The following is a 16,866-nucleotide window of genomic DNA, read 5'->3' on the forward strand; positions in this document are numbered from 1 at the left end:
CTCGGGTGAAAAAGCTTTCTGTGTTTATGTAAGTTTGGGGAATGCTGCATCAAACAACAGGAAACTGTTCCTTGAGTGTGGTTTTCTCAAAACCACTGGCTAAGGTGCAGGGAGGAGCTTCAAACAGTGGCATTGTCCAAACACCACAGAAACCCCACCCTGTTAGTGTCCCCAGGGCGCCGAGGAGGTCAGTTTGGGAAATGGAGCCCTGAGCCAACCCCTGAACGAGGAAACAGAGCCAGAGAAGGGAAGTGACGTGCCCAAGAGCACAAAGGGAGTGGGAGTGAGCTTGGCATGTTTGGTTTCCTGATGCCAGCAGCCGGCGGTGTCGGCACATCCCCGCTGGTCCTCGGAACCTGGAAGTCCAGACCACACCCTCCTGCTTGTCCTTGCCCCGGAGCTGTCACCTCCTGCCCAGCATCTCAGGAAGGGGCTGGAGAATTGCCTGAGTGCTTTCCTCCCTGGCAGGCGAGGGCAGTGACAGAGCGATCGCACTCCCTGTTTTTATTGGCACAGATGTTCTGGAATGTCTCCTCTGACCAAACAGAGACCCAGGCTGCGCTTTTCTCTGTGCTCAGTTAGCTGAGGATGTGGGATAAGTCAGCTCTGCACGAGCGAGCAGACTTGATGAGTGGTTGCTCGTTTGCAGTTGGTCAGAGCTGCTCTCCATCTGTGCAGGCAGCAGTGGATTCTGTTGCCCCAACGGGTCGGATACACTGATGTTCTGTTTCTTGGTTCCGTAGAATGAGAGTGAAGAAGCTGCCCATGATCTTGGCCCTGCACCTGAAGCGGTTCAAGTACATGGAGCAGCTGCACAGGTACACCAAGCTCTCCTACCGCGTGGTCTTCCCGCTGGAGCTGCGGCTCTTCAACACCTCCAGCGACGCCGTGAACCTGGACCGCATGTACGACCTGGTGGCTGTGGTGGTGCACTGTGGCAGGTACGGGCGGCGGCAGGCCGCGGGGGGCACGCGGGAAGTGTGGGTGATCCCTGTGCTGAAGCAGCTCCAGCTGGGCCTTTCCTGGGCTGTGAGTCTCAGTAATAATGGAGCTGTTTGTGGAATTTCTTCCAAGCTCTTGTTTATGTATCATCTAAAACAAATACAAACGTGTCTGCATACACACATAAAGTAAAATAAACTGCATTATAAGATAATCTAAATGTTTTATCACAAGGGAAATAATAAATCTCCTTTGGTTATACATGATGCTTGGGAAGAGTTTGAAATAACATGAATGCATAAATGCTTATGTGCTAGGATTTTAATTTTTAAAAGCCAGGTTACAGGTTATGGGATTTCGAAAGTGTTTTAAGATGGATGAATAAAGACTGGGAGCAGTAGGTCAGAGTTTAATGTTCTGGCTTTTTGAATGATTGAAAATGTATTCTTAAAAATATTATTTATGTATTTCTCAGTCTTTGCCCAACATTCCATGAGAAGTACATAATCAGGCCCTGGCTGGTGTGACTTAGTTGGGTTAGGCTTTCACTTGTAAACCAAGAGGTTGCCGGTCCCCAGTAAGAGGTGTGCAGGAGGCAGCCCAGCAGTGTTGCACTTTCACATCGATGTTCCTCTCGCGTGCGCGCGCGCTCTCTCTCTCTCTCTCTCTCTCTCTCTCTCTCTCTCACTCTCTCACTCTCACTCTCACTCTCACTCTCACTCTCTTTCTCTCTCATTCTCCTGTCCTCTCCCTCAAAAAAAATTATAAATTATTTAAAAAAACACATAACAGAGCAAAGTCTTTTTTAAAAAAGTACATAATCAGGAAGAAGAGAGAGAAGGCCCTTAGATACAGAAGAGCAGTGTTTTGATTAAATATTTTTGATAATTAAATATTTTTCATATTTTGGAGATGTCTGAGCATGTCTGAGCATTGAGACTTCACCTCTTTTTTTCCTTTACTCGCGGTCGGTGTGTGCCCTCTCCCCGGGTGGGCACGGCTTTTCCTGCCTTGTGGGTTCTAGATTCGGGTTCTAGATGGTGACAAGCCGCAGTGCAGGTGTCTTTCCCTCTGCCTCTGCCCGGGGCGTGCCCAGGAGGTGCGCAGCTCCACGAGAAGGAGTGGATGGATGAGTGTTTAACCCTGTGTTGGGTGGATGGTATCCCGAGCTGTAATGTCACATCTGAAGCACCGTTTTGTCCTGCACACATTAAACAACTTCAAGTCCCTGGGTATTTTCTGTTCTTGGTTATATTTACCAGGCAGTTAACCAGCCGGCTTTGTGTTTTCCCTGAGGAATAGTTCTAACAGGCCCCTTTGAAGAACCCAGGGCCCAGTGATCTGGAAGCCAGCCAGGAACACTGGGTGGGCCCCCGGCTGGGGTTGGGGAGTGGAGGTTTGGGGATGCAGAGCCTGGTACCTGGAGGGCATTGTGGCCGAGGCGGGCGGTGTGATGGGGAAACGGAAGCACTCAGATTTGTAGGGTACACCTGGGTGTTCAGTCTGGGTCTCTGAGTGCCAGCTCTGATCCTGGGAGCACTGGGGAGGGCACAGCAGAGACCATTGAGGAGACAGGACGAGCGGGAGACTGGGCTCGGGACAGTCGGCCTCTGTGAGGGGTGCCGGAGATCAGAGCAGCCCTGGCAGCAAGGGCGAGTGGGTGCTGAGTCACGCATGCTGCTCACTGGGATTCTTGACATTCTTCCCACGAGAGCACGTTCTGACACGCAGAGCACCGTGAGCTCTGAGGTTGGGGAGCTGAGCCTTCTCTGCACCAGGGCCTCCGCCCGCGGTGGCAGTGGGTTTACAGCCTCGCTCACCGATATCTGCTGCAAGCACTTTTGGACCCTTGTTTTCTGGGTCTCCAGGCAGGATCTGAAGGAACAGCAGTGAGCAAGACACACGGGCCCTGCCTTCAGGAAGCCGAGGACCTAGTGGGAAAGGTAGCTAACAAGGAAACACAGCAGCCTGCCACCGCCCAAAACGAACGGACCACGGCAGAACACTTTATGGTTTTGATTCACACTATGAGGAATGAACCAACTGAGAGCGAGGGGAGGTGATGGCAGAGATTTATCTGCTCAGGTGACCTTGTAGCTGAGACCTCAGGATAACATAGGGCAAGAGTGCAAACACGGGGGGAGGACCGTTTCAGGCAGCTGCAGCGGGCGGAAGGCCGGCGTTTGAGGGGTGATGTGTGGAAGCTGAGGAGAGCAGGGGCCTGGGGCTCAGGGAGGCGGCAGAGGTTGGAGAGAGGCTGGAACAGTTCGGGTGGGTCATCTTGTATTTGAGAAAGGTACCACAGGGAAATATAGCTTTTCAGCTCTAGTGGTGCACTGCACAAAACAAAACTCTAAATTTAGGATTCCAATCTCATTTGTGCAAATCTAACGACAGAATGATAGCTGTTTAATAGTTCTTTCTACTTGTTTCCTTGTTGTGTAATATATACCTTTTTGTTTCCATGCTTGGTAGTATACACTGTGGTTTAGTAACATCTTTCTGAAACTTAAATCAGCTCCTCAGAATTTCCCAGGACCTTCCTGGCTGACCCTCAGCAAAGTCCAGAACCTTAGCCCGGAAAGCCCTCCCCCTCCGGCTCTGGCTGCCCCTGCCTCTCTCGGCCCCGGCCTCCCTGCCCTTCCGTGTCCCCCAACACCTCTGCACTTGCTACTCCCTATTCCCCACGCTTCCATCTAATAGTCCGTGGCATGTCCCTCAGCCCTTTCCTTCAGGGAAATTTCTTCTGCTCACATCTCATATTATCAGGGCCCTTCCCTTCCTTTATGTCAGAGAATGCCGTCCCTCTCCACTCCCTATGCCACCCATCGGCTCTATTCCTCATGGCCTTTACCACCACTGCAGAGGCATCTACATTCTATTGAATAGTTTGTTTATTCCCCATTCAACCCCTGTCCCCCCAAAAGTGGGACTTGGTTTTGTTCACTGCGTTTCCCCCCGACAGCCACAATAGGATCTGGCACATAGTAGGTATGCATACAGTGGTTATTCGCTATATGTGTCCAATCTGAATGTCTGTTCTCCCCTGGATTGTGAGTCCTTAGACGCTAGATGTCTATTCCTCTCTGCACTCTCTGTGCCAAGCACAGCACCAGCGCCTGGCGCTCCTTTGTGAACTGGTCAGGCCACGTTCTGCCCTGATGCTAGCTTTCTCTAATGAATCGCTGCTTATAAAGACGTAAATGTTAACGGGGCTACTATCTTTTTCTGCCTTTCCAGCGGTCCTAATCGTGGGCATTATATCACTATTGTGAAAAGTCACGGCTTCTGGCTTTTGTTTGATGACGACATCGTAGAGGTGGGTATGCAGAGTGCTCTGCGGCAGGGGTGGGGTGGGGGTCGCATTTTGGGGAATGTTTAGCTGTGGATGTTTTTTAGAAGAGGCCTGTTTTCCTACCATCTGACCTTAAAACAACATACATTTCTCTCAAAATGAAACCCTGCTGCTTCTCATTCTCTGTGGAGAAGGAGAAGGGGTGTGTTCCTGGCCTACTTAATACTATGTTCTTGTTAACTGATCAGCCATGGACATGGGAGCTTTATGCCACCATCAGTCATATTTATACACTAGTGGCCCAGTGCACAGAATTTGTGCAGAGAGTGGGGTTTTCCTCAGCCCAGCCTGCACCCTCTCCAATCGGGGACTCCTTGGGGGATGTCTGACTGCTGGTTTAGGACCAGCAGTTGGACATCCCTCTTGCAATCTGGGATTGCTGGCTCTTAACCACTCACCTGCCTGCCTGCCTCCTGATTGCCCGTAACTGCCTCTGAATGCCTGCCTGTCTAATCGCCCCTAACTGCTCTCCCATGCTGGCCTGATCTCGCCTCCAACTGCCCTCCTCTGCTGGCTAATTTGGTTCTGATTGGTCAGTTTCTATGTCAGTCAGTGTCAAAAGGTCTGCCTCCTAGGCAGCCATTGGGTCCTTACATTTCACCCAGATTTGGTTCTGATTGGTCGGTTTCTGTGCCAGTCAGTGTTTCTGGGCCTATCAACAGGACCTGACCAGAAAGGCAGGGCTGCTCAGCAGCTCTGGTGGAAGCCTGGAGAGAAATGGAGGTGCAGCTGCTGGCTTGGCCCGAAGAGAGAGAGAGGCAAGTGCTGATCAACAGCTGCTACATAGGCTACATATCAGACCCTATTTCTCTCTTCAGGCCTTTCTCTGGGCCTGATTCACAGCCCCCTCAGCAGTCAGTGCTGGGTCACCATGGCAGCCTCGCACTGACTGCAGGACTGACTGCCGGTTGGTCAAGCCTCCAGTTGTGACAGACCCAGGGTTTTTATATATTAGGATTTCTGCTGCCTCATGAAAAGACCAAATCCTGCACTTTGAAATTCTATTAAAATTCTCTCATTATACCAATTTTTTCTTGTATTGGTTTTAAAAACTTTATTTCTTCAGTCTGTTGGACCTGGAAAATCTTTATATTACACCAAAGTATTCCAAATGTTGATTTTGTTGTAGAGGCATAGTAGCTGGATGCCTCAGTTTGCCATTTGAAAGACAGAAGGCCTGGCTCCTTCAGCATGCCCACATGTGGCTTCTGATGGATTAGTAGGGGTGTCGAACTCAATCAGAGAAGGGGCCAAAATCTAAAATCCAGCCTAAATCGCGGGCCGAATGGTTTACTGAACAGTCATAAACTGTCATTGTGATGGAAACGCAGCGGAGTGCAGTGATGACAGCGCGGTGCGGGCCACATTGCAAGGCCTGGTGGGACGGATTTGGCCCGCGGGCCTTGTGTTTGACACATGTGGATTAGAGGGTGGCTTTCTCCCCAGAGATGTGCAGTTTATGCAGTCGTGTCCTCTGCCAAGTCTGTGGAATTACCGTCTGCTATCGGACATTCCCAGTTGTGATTTTATAGCCAACAGTGTTTCTGACATTTTCCTCGTGTGTTTCATTAGTTCTCCGGTCCTTCTCCCAGTCGTCATGTTATACAAATATATTTCTCTTTTATTGCAGAAAATTGATGCCCAAGCTATTGAAGAATTCTATGGCCTGACGTCAGATATATCAAAAAATTCGGAATCTGGATATATTTTATTCTATCAGTCACGAGAATAATGTAAAGGACTGGGACTAACTCAAGAGGGGGAGTGTTCAAAGCACTGTTACCTGGGTTCTCTGGGGACTTGCTTCTCCCCGCAGCCCACCAATGTATTACTCCGAGTCTCAATGATCTGGCTGTGTTAGACTCTCTCTCTCTGTTTTTTTTTTTTTACATGCAGCACTATTCGTGGTCTTATTTTAGTCTGAGGTAGAAGTTAACTGCAATCAGATTGTAGTAAGATTTATATGAATAACAGTTGCTAATTTTAGGGTTGGGTAAACATTATGCCACTGGCTGTTTCTGACTGGATTAGAATGACATGTCCCAGAATGTCTTCAGTCTGTTTGAGGGTCTTTGCTGAGCTTCCTAAGTGGTTCCAGGGTCTCCTTTCAATGCATTCCTTTAACGGGTCCCTGGAAACGTTGCTACCCATGTTTAGCTTCTCTGCCTCAAAGGACAGAATTGGGTAGATGTTCACCTTTAGGGCTGCAGCTATAGCTTTAAGTGTGTGCAGGTGAAATTGTTTAAAAGTGAGTGACCTCAGATGCTGACACCATCCTCCAGGTGGGAAAGGGTCAAGAGCTGTTCGAGGTGCCATGCCTGGACTGTGCTCACCTCAAGCTGGAATTCCCCAGGCAAAGAAGGTGGGGAGGTCAGAGCAGGCAAAGCCAGGAGGAGGAAGCTTTCATGGGGAGAGAAAAGTTGCTTTTCTTATCTTTCTCCCAAACCGCATTTCAGGAAAATAACTCTCTGCTGTGTGTTTTCAGTGCCACTTTCTTCCGTAAGGTCCCGTGTGCTCTCGCTCTCTCTCTCTCTCTCCTCTGGCACTGCTAAGCTTCCAGGGCGCCCTTCCAGCCCCGGCGCTGGCCTTTCGCAGTCCTTGGTCACAGGGCTGGGACCTGGGTGGCTGCCTCCAGCACAGCTCTCCGGAGCAGCCAGACCCACGGCATTCTGTGCCCGGGAGAACGAGGGCGCTGCCCCGTTAGGACCGTCCGCACGCTGGGCCGCTGCCCTCTCTGAGGCAGCTCGGCCTGCGTGCTGAGGCAGCGGCAGCCCAGAACAACGCGGAACCTTCCCTGGAGGGAAGACTGGAGTTAGTGGCGTGGAGGTGGGTCGAGGAAAGTGTCGGGGGGTGGGTGGAGGGAGGAGCCGAACGGCAGCGTTTCTTTGACTCAGGCTCCTAGAATGCTTGACAGACAGAGTTTTTGGGAAGAACCTCATCTCACCCTAGTTATTTTTTTTTCTTCCACTTTTGTTATATATGTATTTATTAGATCATTTGAGTATTGGTACCTTTTATTAAAAGGGTTGATGTGGTGTTTTGCCGTTGAGCTGGTTTTTGGTTTCCTACAAATGCTATGAGTCACAGACCTTCCTTTGGGAAGTTGGTTGACCTCCATACACTATAATATACTGTGAACACATGATCTTGTTACCTAATAAATCAGCAAACGAACATGCAAGCGTTTGGCATAATGTGAGCTAAAATTGAAATTGAAGATGTTAGTGGCCATTTTGCAACAAGTAAGAGCATAGCACTTTATCTAGATGAAAACTGGATTTCTTATCTTTGAAATATCGTGAACTGTTTATTGCTCAGAACTTAAATAAGCATGCCGACACTTCATTTGTTCATGCTTGAAGTGAAATGTTTTACTTTTCACTGGAGAAGACAAAACAGGGTGATCTTCACGTTATTGTTTTATACGAGTGACAGAAGTATACCTTGCCTTGTTTAAAGGCAAATTCATATTTATAAGTATTTTGTCTGTTTTTTCCTCCATGAAACATATGCAGTGATCACTTACTGGGAAGGTGAGTTTTTATTCTGTTATTAAGGAGAGACACTTTCCAATTGAAGGTGATTGCTGTAGGGAACTGTTTGTACTATATATAACCCATATATTTGATTGCAGGTTGCAAAGTTTAAGAAAATGATGGTTGATATCTAATATATTTGGAACTGATTCATAAGGAAAACTATTAAAATTGTCTTTGAAATGACTCTTGAAGCTAATTTATTAGAAAAAAAAAGTTTCATTTGGAAGCCTGTATAAGTAATATCTAAATGAAAAGTCATAGATTCAGGATGCTTTTTGGTGTTTTTTTTTTTTTTTTTTTTTTTTCTTTTTAATGTATAAAGAGATTTTTTTCCAGTGACTTAACTGAAGTAATTCCTTATAATAGAAAGGATCAGTTAAAATTCAGTACTCATGGATAGATTTTTGGGATAAAAAACAAGAATGGGGAATAATGCAAAGATATGGAAATGGTCGTGTGATGCAGGAAAAGATTGGGAAAATGCACTTATCCTCCAACACACCGTCAGGTTTTTAAACTTAAGAGCTATCTGGTAATTTCTCCCTTCTCTCCAATTAATGAAACACGCACTCGGCAGCTACATTCCCCCGGGTCACTTCACGTCCTATAAAGACAGCAGCATGCACACACTTTTCTTTTTCATCCCTCATTCATCCCCCAGAGCAGAGATTGTGGGGGAAACGCTGGACCATTCGAAGGCCAAGGTTAGCACAAAACCCAGCAGTGCCTCTGGCGCGGCCGTTTTTGGCAGGAGGAAGGCCTGCTTGCTTTCTTTTTTTAAAAAAATATATTTTATTGATTTTTTACAGAGAGGAAGGGAGATAGATAGAGAGCTAGAAACGTCGATGAGAGAGAAACATCGACTAGCTGCCTCTTGCACACCCCCTACTGTGGATGTGCCCGCAACCAATGTACATGCCCTTGACCGGAATTGAACCTGGGACCTTTCAGTCCGCAGACCGACGCTCTACCACTGAGCCAAACCAGCTTCGGCTCTTTCTTTTTTTTGTTTTTTTTAACTGCTGGGTGTTTTAAAATGAATTACAGTGTTTTACACTTGACACAAGAAGAAATACTTGCTTTATTGGCTACTGACTAGTTTAGCATCTAGATTGTGGTGCAATGTGCCGAAAAGGTGAATTTTGGTAAAATGCTGACATTATTCCCACACGTCGGTGCGTTTTCCGTTCCGAGGCTTCACGAAGCAGCCTGGTCCGAGGCAGCCAGGGAGCAGCACAAGAGGGTGCTGGCTGGAGGAAGCCGGCTGGTTGTATAGCCTAGTATATTTTGGATTTCAGATGAAATGGGGAAAGAAATGACAGAAATGGCCCACGGGCGTTTATTTTCCTGGGAGCCCCTAATTTCATGTTCATGCCTAACAATGAACTATGCTCTCCCTGAGCCTAGGGCTTATTTTCCATATTGGAGTGTAGCTTTATTACAGATGGATTTTATCTTTAAACATTGCATTTTGATCAACTTTGTATAGTCCCGTGTATTAAAATATTGTGCACTAAATGTTTTGCTCTCCTGTGGTCAGGCCTTTATCAGCACTGTTGTGATTCACTCTGTAGATGGCATGGGTCAGGGAGAAGGGTTTCCACTTTTCTGCCTAAGTAAGTTTCTGTTTTCCAGTATTACATTAATTTATTTTTGGCTTCCATTACTGTGTAACCAAAATAGTTACTCTGTGTGTGTGGCATTCATATGACTTTGTTGCTAAAAACAAACAAAATGAAAAACAATTAGTTTTCATTTAAAATAATCTGTACCTTAATTTTTTAAAATGTAACAAATTCAAGCACTTTAAGCAATAATGTCAATCTTGTGAAATTTTAATCAGTTTAACACCCTGCCTCTAAAATTGTTTGCAGAAAATAAATAAATTTAAAAAAATAGGAATTCTCTTCCTAGAGAATTATATCTGGGGAATGTTATATACATTATGTTATAAAAATGTGGGTCATTGTTAAGTCTCATATCTAGGTAGTTATTCTGGACTTAATTTCTTAGCAGTGGGAATGTAAAGAACATTCTGGTCATTGTAATAGATGGAGGCAATGCTGCTGTCAAGGTTGATAAAGTCACTGTTCTGGAGGTAACTTACTATTTTTTAATGAACAGGCCAACAGAATTAACCCTGAAATCTGTATCCGGAGAACAGCAAATTGAGCATATCGGTGGGGGGAAAAAATTAAGGATTGGTAATTACACATCACCGAGAATGGCGTAGCTAGTGACTTTTCATATTAAATCTACTAGTTGCGAAATAAAAGATTTATTTCCCCAAAAGGAAGTGGCTGCAGCTCTGAGATCCCATCAGCATCTGGCTTCTCCCTGCTTGCTCTCAGTGTTGCCTGAGCTTGCCTGTCAGCTCCTTCTAGGAAGCACACAGTTTTTCAAAAACATAAATCCACTACATTGCATCAAAGGACTTGGGCATCTTGCCTTTTCATTCTCACGTTAAAAAGAGCCGGCGTGTTGAAAGTCTTTAACACTGGATTTTATGAATCAAATATCTAAACACTTTTATCCTATATAATAAAAGGGTGATATGCAAATTAACCCTAAGGGCAGAACTACCAAGGAACAACTAGTCCCTATAACGTGTACTGATCACCAGGGGCCAGACGCTCAACATGAGAGCTGCCCCCGGTGGTCATTGTGCTCCCACATGGGGAGCTCTGCTCAGCCACAAGCCAGGCTGACAGCTGTAAGCAAGTCTCCCGCGTCCTGGGCAGCGCTAAGGATGTCCAGCTGCTGCTGAGGCCCGGGGGAGTGGGCCTAAGCTGTCAGTCGGACATCCCCTGAGAGCTTCTGGGCTGGCAGAGGGATGTCTGACTGCCAGCTTAGGCCCAGTCCCCCCAGGGAGCAGGCCTAAGCAGGCAGGTAGATATCCCCTGAGGGGTCCCGGACTGCAAGGGGGTGTAGGCTGGGCTGAGGGAACCCAAATTTTTGTTCACTGGCCTCTAGTTACCAAGTAATTAGAAAACAGTCATTCAGGGTATGAGAGTTTTTAAGCTGTGTGACCATTTTATTGGTTTATTAACCAGTGTTTCCTTTTTTATAGTTCCCTTATGATGCAACAGTGCTTTGAACAAACCACATTAGGAATTTAAAAAAATTGAAACATAACTTCATGCTGGTTATGAGGCACCACAATCAGAAATGATATGAGATTTTGTAATAAGTATTCCTAACTTTGTCCTCATTTCCCACAGGGCCATTCATAATAAAGTATTTATTAACAGCCTTGGGTATCGTATTCACCTCAGTTGCACAGACCATGTTTGCGTGAGGGCGCAGGCTGCATCAGGGTGGTGTGGAATCCCACAAAACCCTTCGTGGGGAGGTTGGGCACTTACGTTGTGGGTTGAAATTATATTTTTTTCTTACCACTTCAGCAAAGTCCTGAGTTTTCAAAACAAAACTGAGACTTACAGATTTGACTTGGCTGGAAGCAAAATAATTTGATGATTGAAGCCACCATTTCTCGATATTTAACCAAGTCCTTTGCTCCAATTCAGCTGTAATTTTATTTTGGCGTCTCTCTTAATTGACCTTGCTTGACAGAACATTCTGTGCTGAGACAACTGAAAATAAACACGAGACATTTTAAAAACCATCACACCTCCTGAGCAAGCAAAGCCTCTTCACTCTAAAACTCATCTCCAAGCTGAGTTTTATTCGCCCGTTTCCCAAGCGAAAGGATAGAAAGACATTTTTTTTTTTTTTTTGTAAGGACTTAGGAAAACTGTTTGAAAAGTCTTTGAAAAGAAGTTACTTCTGCATATTCTATTTCTGCAACCCCCAAACCCAGAGAATACAAATAAATCGCTAGCCTAGGTATGTTGCATGTCCCCCTTGGACTTAGAAGGCTTCGTTAGAAGTTGGGGTGAAGGTTGTGGAGTGGAGAGAAGCCCTCCTCCCCTTTAAACTTTGTCATCTGAGGTGTTGTGAAGATTTATGAGGAACACCCTCACTGCAGACTCTGTCCTTAGATGGGAATTTGTACAGGATGTAGAAGAATGAGGGGTGTGGATCTCAGGAGCAAGAGCAGGGGAATGAAGTTAAGATCCTTATAGCGTTACTTCTTAGCGGCCAGCCTTGGTCCCACTGCACCACTCTGTGCACTTTACGCTGCAGGATTAGATGGAACTCCAGGGCTCCCCACAAATGCCTTTAGCTGATGGATATCCAACCTACAGATTCTGTGCTCTTTGCTGTTGCCCTGACCTTGATCTCTGATGGGAGGATTTTTAGACCCGATTCAATAGTAGCTTGAAAAAGCTCTACTGGATTTCATCCAGGTTCTGTTGTGGGCTGGTCGCCAGCTGGTGCCATCGTCAGCATTTGGGGGAATAGAGGATCAGGAGGCATAAGAGTTCAAGTCCTGACTGTGGCTTCCTGGTTCCATGAAGTTCGAGGTTTGTGCGACCTAATTTGTTGGGGTTACGGTGCTAATGCATGGTGTTTGGAAGTGGGGCTCTTCTCTATGGGTTCTCAAAGAGACAACTGTCAAAACAATGGAAAGCATAGACCAGCTAGTTATGTAAACAACGTTCTGGGCTAGTACTATGTTCTCCTGTTCCATTTCATCTAATCCCTACAATGTTCTCCAGGCACAAAGGCGAGTCTGAAGAGAGGTGAGAGAGAGGCAGCAGCCTTGACAGCCAGGCAGCGGCCTGAAACAGCTGTGCCTTGGATGTTGGTAGGGGCTGCCCGGCACCCACAGCTGCTGGGTTGAGGTCTTTTCTGGCTGGACATGTTCTCACAGACACCAGCCTCAGACAAGGGCATGCTGAGGCCATGATGAAGTGAAACAAAAAGGAATAAGACAACTTCATAATTCTAAGCAGAGACAAAAACAAGGCCACTGCGAACCACAAAACAAACGTCTCCTCCCCCCAAATCGGAGTCATGGCTTCACCCAGGACAGTGTTCGCTCTCATCGGTCCTAGATGAGGTTTCAGACACACAGTCCATTATCCCCACTGCTTGACCACACCCAATCCAGATGGGACCCCTTTTTCTTGAGTTTTCCCCTAAAGAAGCAAACTAGAATCCCAATCCCATGAGTTCTTTCTCTTCCTCAGCTTCCCCACGGTGTGTGGCCTCACTGCTGTGAGGGTTACACGGTGCATTCAGCCACAGTTGTGTGCCTGGGGGTCTGGCGGGAGAGGATGGACAGAGGAGTGTGCCAACCTGACAGAGACGCCGCTTCCCGCCCTCGGAAGGAGAAGGGGCCACATGTGGTCAAGGCTGCCGTTAGTCCTCAACTCGTCTGGTTGATTCTCAGTGACTCCTGCCCAGACCGGTGTTCGGTCTGGATGCCAAGAGAAGCATCTTACAGGTCATTGGACACATCTGGACCTCGGTTTTCCCTGACCTGTCAGATGCAGTGTGAGTGCAGTTGTGATGTGTAGAAACTCCTGGAAAGCTTGACAGGTATAGAACGTGGTGATGGTGAGCGGGATGTGGTGAGACCAACAAGCTGTGTTCTTTATGTGTGGATCCCTGGCACCTCCGCACCTGCCCTTGGATTCTCTCAGGCTCAGGTGTGCCTGTCTCTGGAGCCCGGGAGTTCTCGGGGGGTGGGGGTGGGGGGGTGGTCACACCTCGAGGCAGGGACCGAAGTCGGGGATGGGGCCTGAGCTCCACCTGTCGCGAGGGTACAGAGTCTGCTTTGAGAATTCCAGTGTTCTCCCACAGAGAGGGTTCCAGTTCTCTCTGGGTCTGGTTACATGTGAGATTTTTTAGAATCATAGGGCTGGGGGTGGAGGGGGCGTGGGAGAGGGGTGAAGGCAGAGGGTCAGAGGGATGATTGGGGACATGGTGCAGAGTCTAGTGCCCTCTAGTGGGAATAGCTTAAAAATAGCCCCCAATTTTTCTCAATTGCTGCACACATTTCCCTCTATATAGCCTAGATAATATCCTATATAATAGAGAGAATATGCAAATTGATCATCACACCCTCACACAAGATGGCCACCCACATGTGGTCACATGATGGCTACCACAAGATGGCCTGCAGGGGAGGGCAGTTGTGGGTGACGGGGCCTGTAGGGGAGGGCAGTTGGGGGCGACCAGATCTGCAAAGGAGGCCACTTGAGGGCAATTGGGCCAGCAGGAGAGCAATTAGGCACCAATCAGGCTGGCAGGGGAGTGGTTAGGGGGTGGTCAGGCTGGCAAGCGGGAGTGGTTAGGGGCAATCAGGAAGGCAGGCATGCGAGCAGTTGGGAGCCAGCAGTCCTGGATCGTCAGAGGGATGTCCGACTGCTGATTTAGGCCTGATCCCTATGGGGTCCCAGATTGGAGAAGGTGCAGGCTGGGCTGAGGGACATGCCCCCACCCCAGTGCATGAATTTTGTGCACCAGGCCTCGTGTGTGTGTGTGTGTGTGTGTGTGTGTGTGTGTAATCTGCCCATGGGTTTTGCTAAAAAAATCCAATACCTTACAGTTATCTTGAAGTCAAACCACGGCCTAAATTAAACAGGGAAGATGCAGTGAACACAGGATCCCAGAGTCGCAGGAGAGAAGAATACGCCTCCCTGACAACAGTGCTCTGGGTCCCTCTGAAGCTTTTGCTTGGAAGGGGAGGCTGAGTGAAGCCCAGGGGCTGCTGTCAGGCAGGGCTGGATGGAGGGCCCTCGGTCAGATGAGGACAGCTGGTCCCTGTTCCTGCTCCATTTTTTCCTGCTACAAAGAGGAAAGGAAGAAAGGGCAGGGAGGAAGGGAGGAAACACGGCACCTTTGAGAAGCGGACGGAAGGGTTTAAGTCAAAGGTCTGAGAGCCACTTTCTCATTGGGGGAGGGTTAGGGTTAGTGCCAGGCAGCGAGCCAGCTGAGGTGGCAGGGTCGCATTTTATTCCTCATAGTCCCACCCAAGGGCAAATACGCTGTTTTGTTTCTGTTACTCGTGTTTTGGTGAAAATTCTTAGTAAGCTATTGATTTTGGGGGGCACAAAGATTAAGAGCTCCCCAAAAGTGATACAGAATAGAGACTCATTGGTTTAGAATTACTGGAAAATTATCTTGCATTTTGGAGCAGTTTTACATTATTTTTTTCTGCAGGCATTTATTTGTAATTTTGTCTGTTGACCTCAAACTTTAGGATATACAACAGAACTTCACTTACCCTGGCTCCTTGAGTGTGGCTCTTTTTCTCTGCTCCATTTGTATATTGGGGGGAGGGGGGGGTGTGAAGTGTGGGGCAGGAAGTCTGTTGTAACATCCCAGAATAAGCGAGGGATGGACGGGTAAGAAGAACATTCAATAAAGAAAAATGGCCCAGGCTAGCTGGAGGGAATGGGAGAAATGCCGCGCTGTTCTTAGGCATGGCTGGCTAGTGTGTGATTTCTGTCACACTCAGCTTTAGATGAAGCTGACTGAAAGCTTCTCTTTTAAAATAGATTTCATGGAAGGCAGGTAGATTTTATTTTTAAAAACTTTATTATGGCCCTAACCGGTTTGGCTCAGTGGATAGAGCATCGGCCTGCGGACCAAAAGGTCCCAGGTTTGATTCTAGTCAAGGGCATGTACCTTGGTTGTGGGCACATCCCTGGTGGGGGGTGTGCAGGAGGCAGCTGGTCGATGTGTCTCTCTCATTGATGTTTCTAGCTCTCTACCCTTCTCCCTTCCTCTCTGTGAAAAATCAATAAAATATATTTTAAAAACTTTATTATGGGAAATGGTAAGCATGCACAAAAGTAGAATAGAGAATACTGAACCTCCATCCACCCATGACTCGGCTTCCATAGCTCACTGTGGCCAGCCTTGTTTTAGACGGAGAGACTTTTCAGATAGTCACCTTCAGGGATAAAGGCGTGAGGTGTTGGCACAATTTAGATTAACAACCAGCTCTAAGGGACTCTCCACTTGTTCTGTCATTTACTTGAAATCGTGTGCCATTCCTCTGACTTGAAAAGTTTCCTCATAAACATCAGAAATGTTTTTGCAGTGCAGAGGTTTAATGGTTGGGATAGATGTAATCTGTATCACAGACACTGTGAAATATGAAACTTTTGTTCATTTGGTCTTTCCCCATGTACACAGACATAAGAGCACAGACTTTGAAATGAAAGGAACGTAAACGAGAATGTAGACGCTGCCACCTCCTAGCTGTGTATTCTGGGCCAGTCTCAGTTTGCTCACCTGTGAAATGGAGATGAAAATGAAAGCACCCCTGGCTAAGTGCTGTCGTGAGGATTAAATGTCAGGCACATCACACAACGCTTGCCTCTGTGTTCAGTGCACTCAGTGCTTTTGCTGTTGGAATGTAAGTGCTCAGAATGGATTAGCTGCTATTTTGCCATTATTCATTCATTAAGAGACCTGGACTGGCTGAACACAGCGGTCCCAAGCAAATCTCCTTAAGTACATTTTTAAAATAGGACTAAGTGAAGTTGCCTGGGTTAATTTGAGAAAAGAGGTGAGACCATGCAAACACCATTTAGCTTATTTTTTTTTTATACTTTGGAGGTCTGACTGCCTGTCCACGAGACACCAACTCATGCTCAGTCTCGCCGTGGCCTCGTTCTGAAGTTGGCGTTTTATGTCGTCTTCTCCTTTAGGGCAAAGCGTCCGCAGACGGGGGTCTCGGGCATCGGGGATGCTATTGTGGCCCATCGGGGAGAGAGCAGGAAGCTGACAGCAAGTCGTCAGTCTTGCCCTTTGAGCAGCTTCTAGAAGTAGCTTTGTAAGAAGTGTTGCCCGCAGAGCTGTGCCGGCCGCTGGTGTCTGTCAGCATTTTCTGCACTTGCTCAAGGACGTGGCTGCTGCTTGCAGGCCTTCCTGGGACGCACACTGTGGGGCTCAGCGAGGGCAACCTGTGCTGGCGGGGCCCCACTCACAGAGGCTCAGTGTCTCTGGGGCCTGGAGGGGCAGCTGAGGGCCCTGGTGAAGGCTGGCTCAGCATACCAACTGCACCAACTTCACAGCCATTCAACAAGCCCTTTCCTGAGCCGTTAGGGAATGCCGACTGGGCTCTTTCATTCAGAAACGCTCTTAATTTCCCGAGGACAGTGGTCG

At 47.5% G+C, this 16,866-nt stretch overlaps 1 protein-coding gene across 6 annotated transcripts in view; it reads left to right on the forward strand.

Annotated features, from left to right (window-relative positions):
• USP46 (ubiquitin specific peptidase 46) overlaps window positions 1-13,421 on the forward strand; it is a 66,352-nt gene extending 52,931 nt beyond the window's left edge. For 2 of the 6 annotated variants that reach the window (XM_036416554.2, XM_036416563.2), the window contains 3 exons: window positions 744-941; window positions 4,183-4,261; window positions 5,928-8,019. In XM_036416554.2, the coding sequence (XP_036272447.1) occupies window positions 744-941; window positions 4,183-4,261; window positions 5,928-6,029 (379 nt within the window). In that variant the 3' untranslated portion in view covers window positions 6,030-8,019. Of the gene's footprint in view, window positions 1-743; window positions 942-4,182; window positions 4,262-5,927; window positions 8,020-12,932 lie in introns of those variants that run through there. The other 4 variants (XM_045572681.1, XM_045572685.1, XM_045572692.1 and 1 more) reach the window with 3 other exon arrangements.
• The last annotated feature ends 3,445 nt before the right edge of the window (window positions 13,422-16,866 follow it).

This window comes from Pipistrellus kuhlii, unplaced genomic scaffold (assembly GCF_014108245.1).
Source record: "Pipistrellus kuhlii isolate mPipKuh1 unplaced genomic scaffold, mPipKuh1.p scaffold_m20_p_1, whole genome shotgun sequence".
Taxonomy (NCBI): Eukaryota; Metazoa; Chordata; class Mammalia; order Chiroptera; family Vespertilionidae; genus Pipistrellus; species Pipistrellus kuhlii.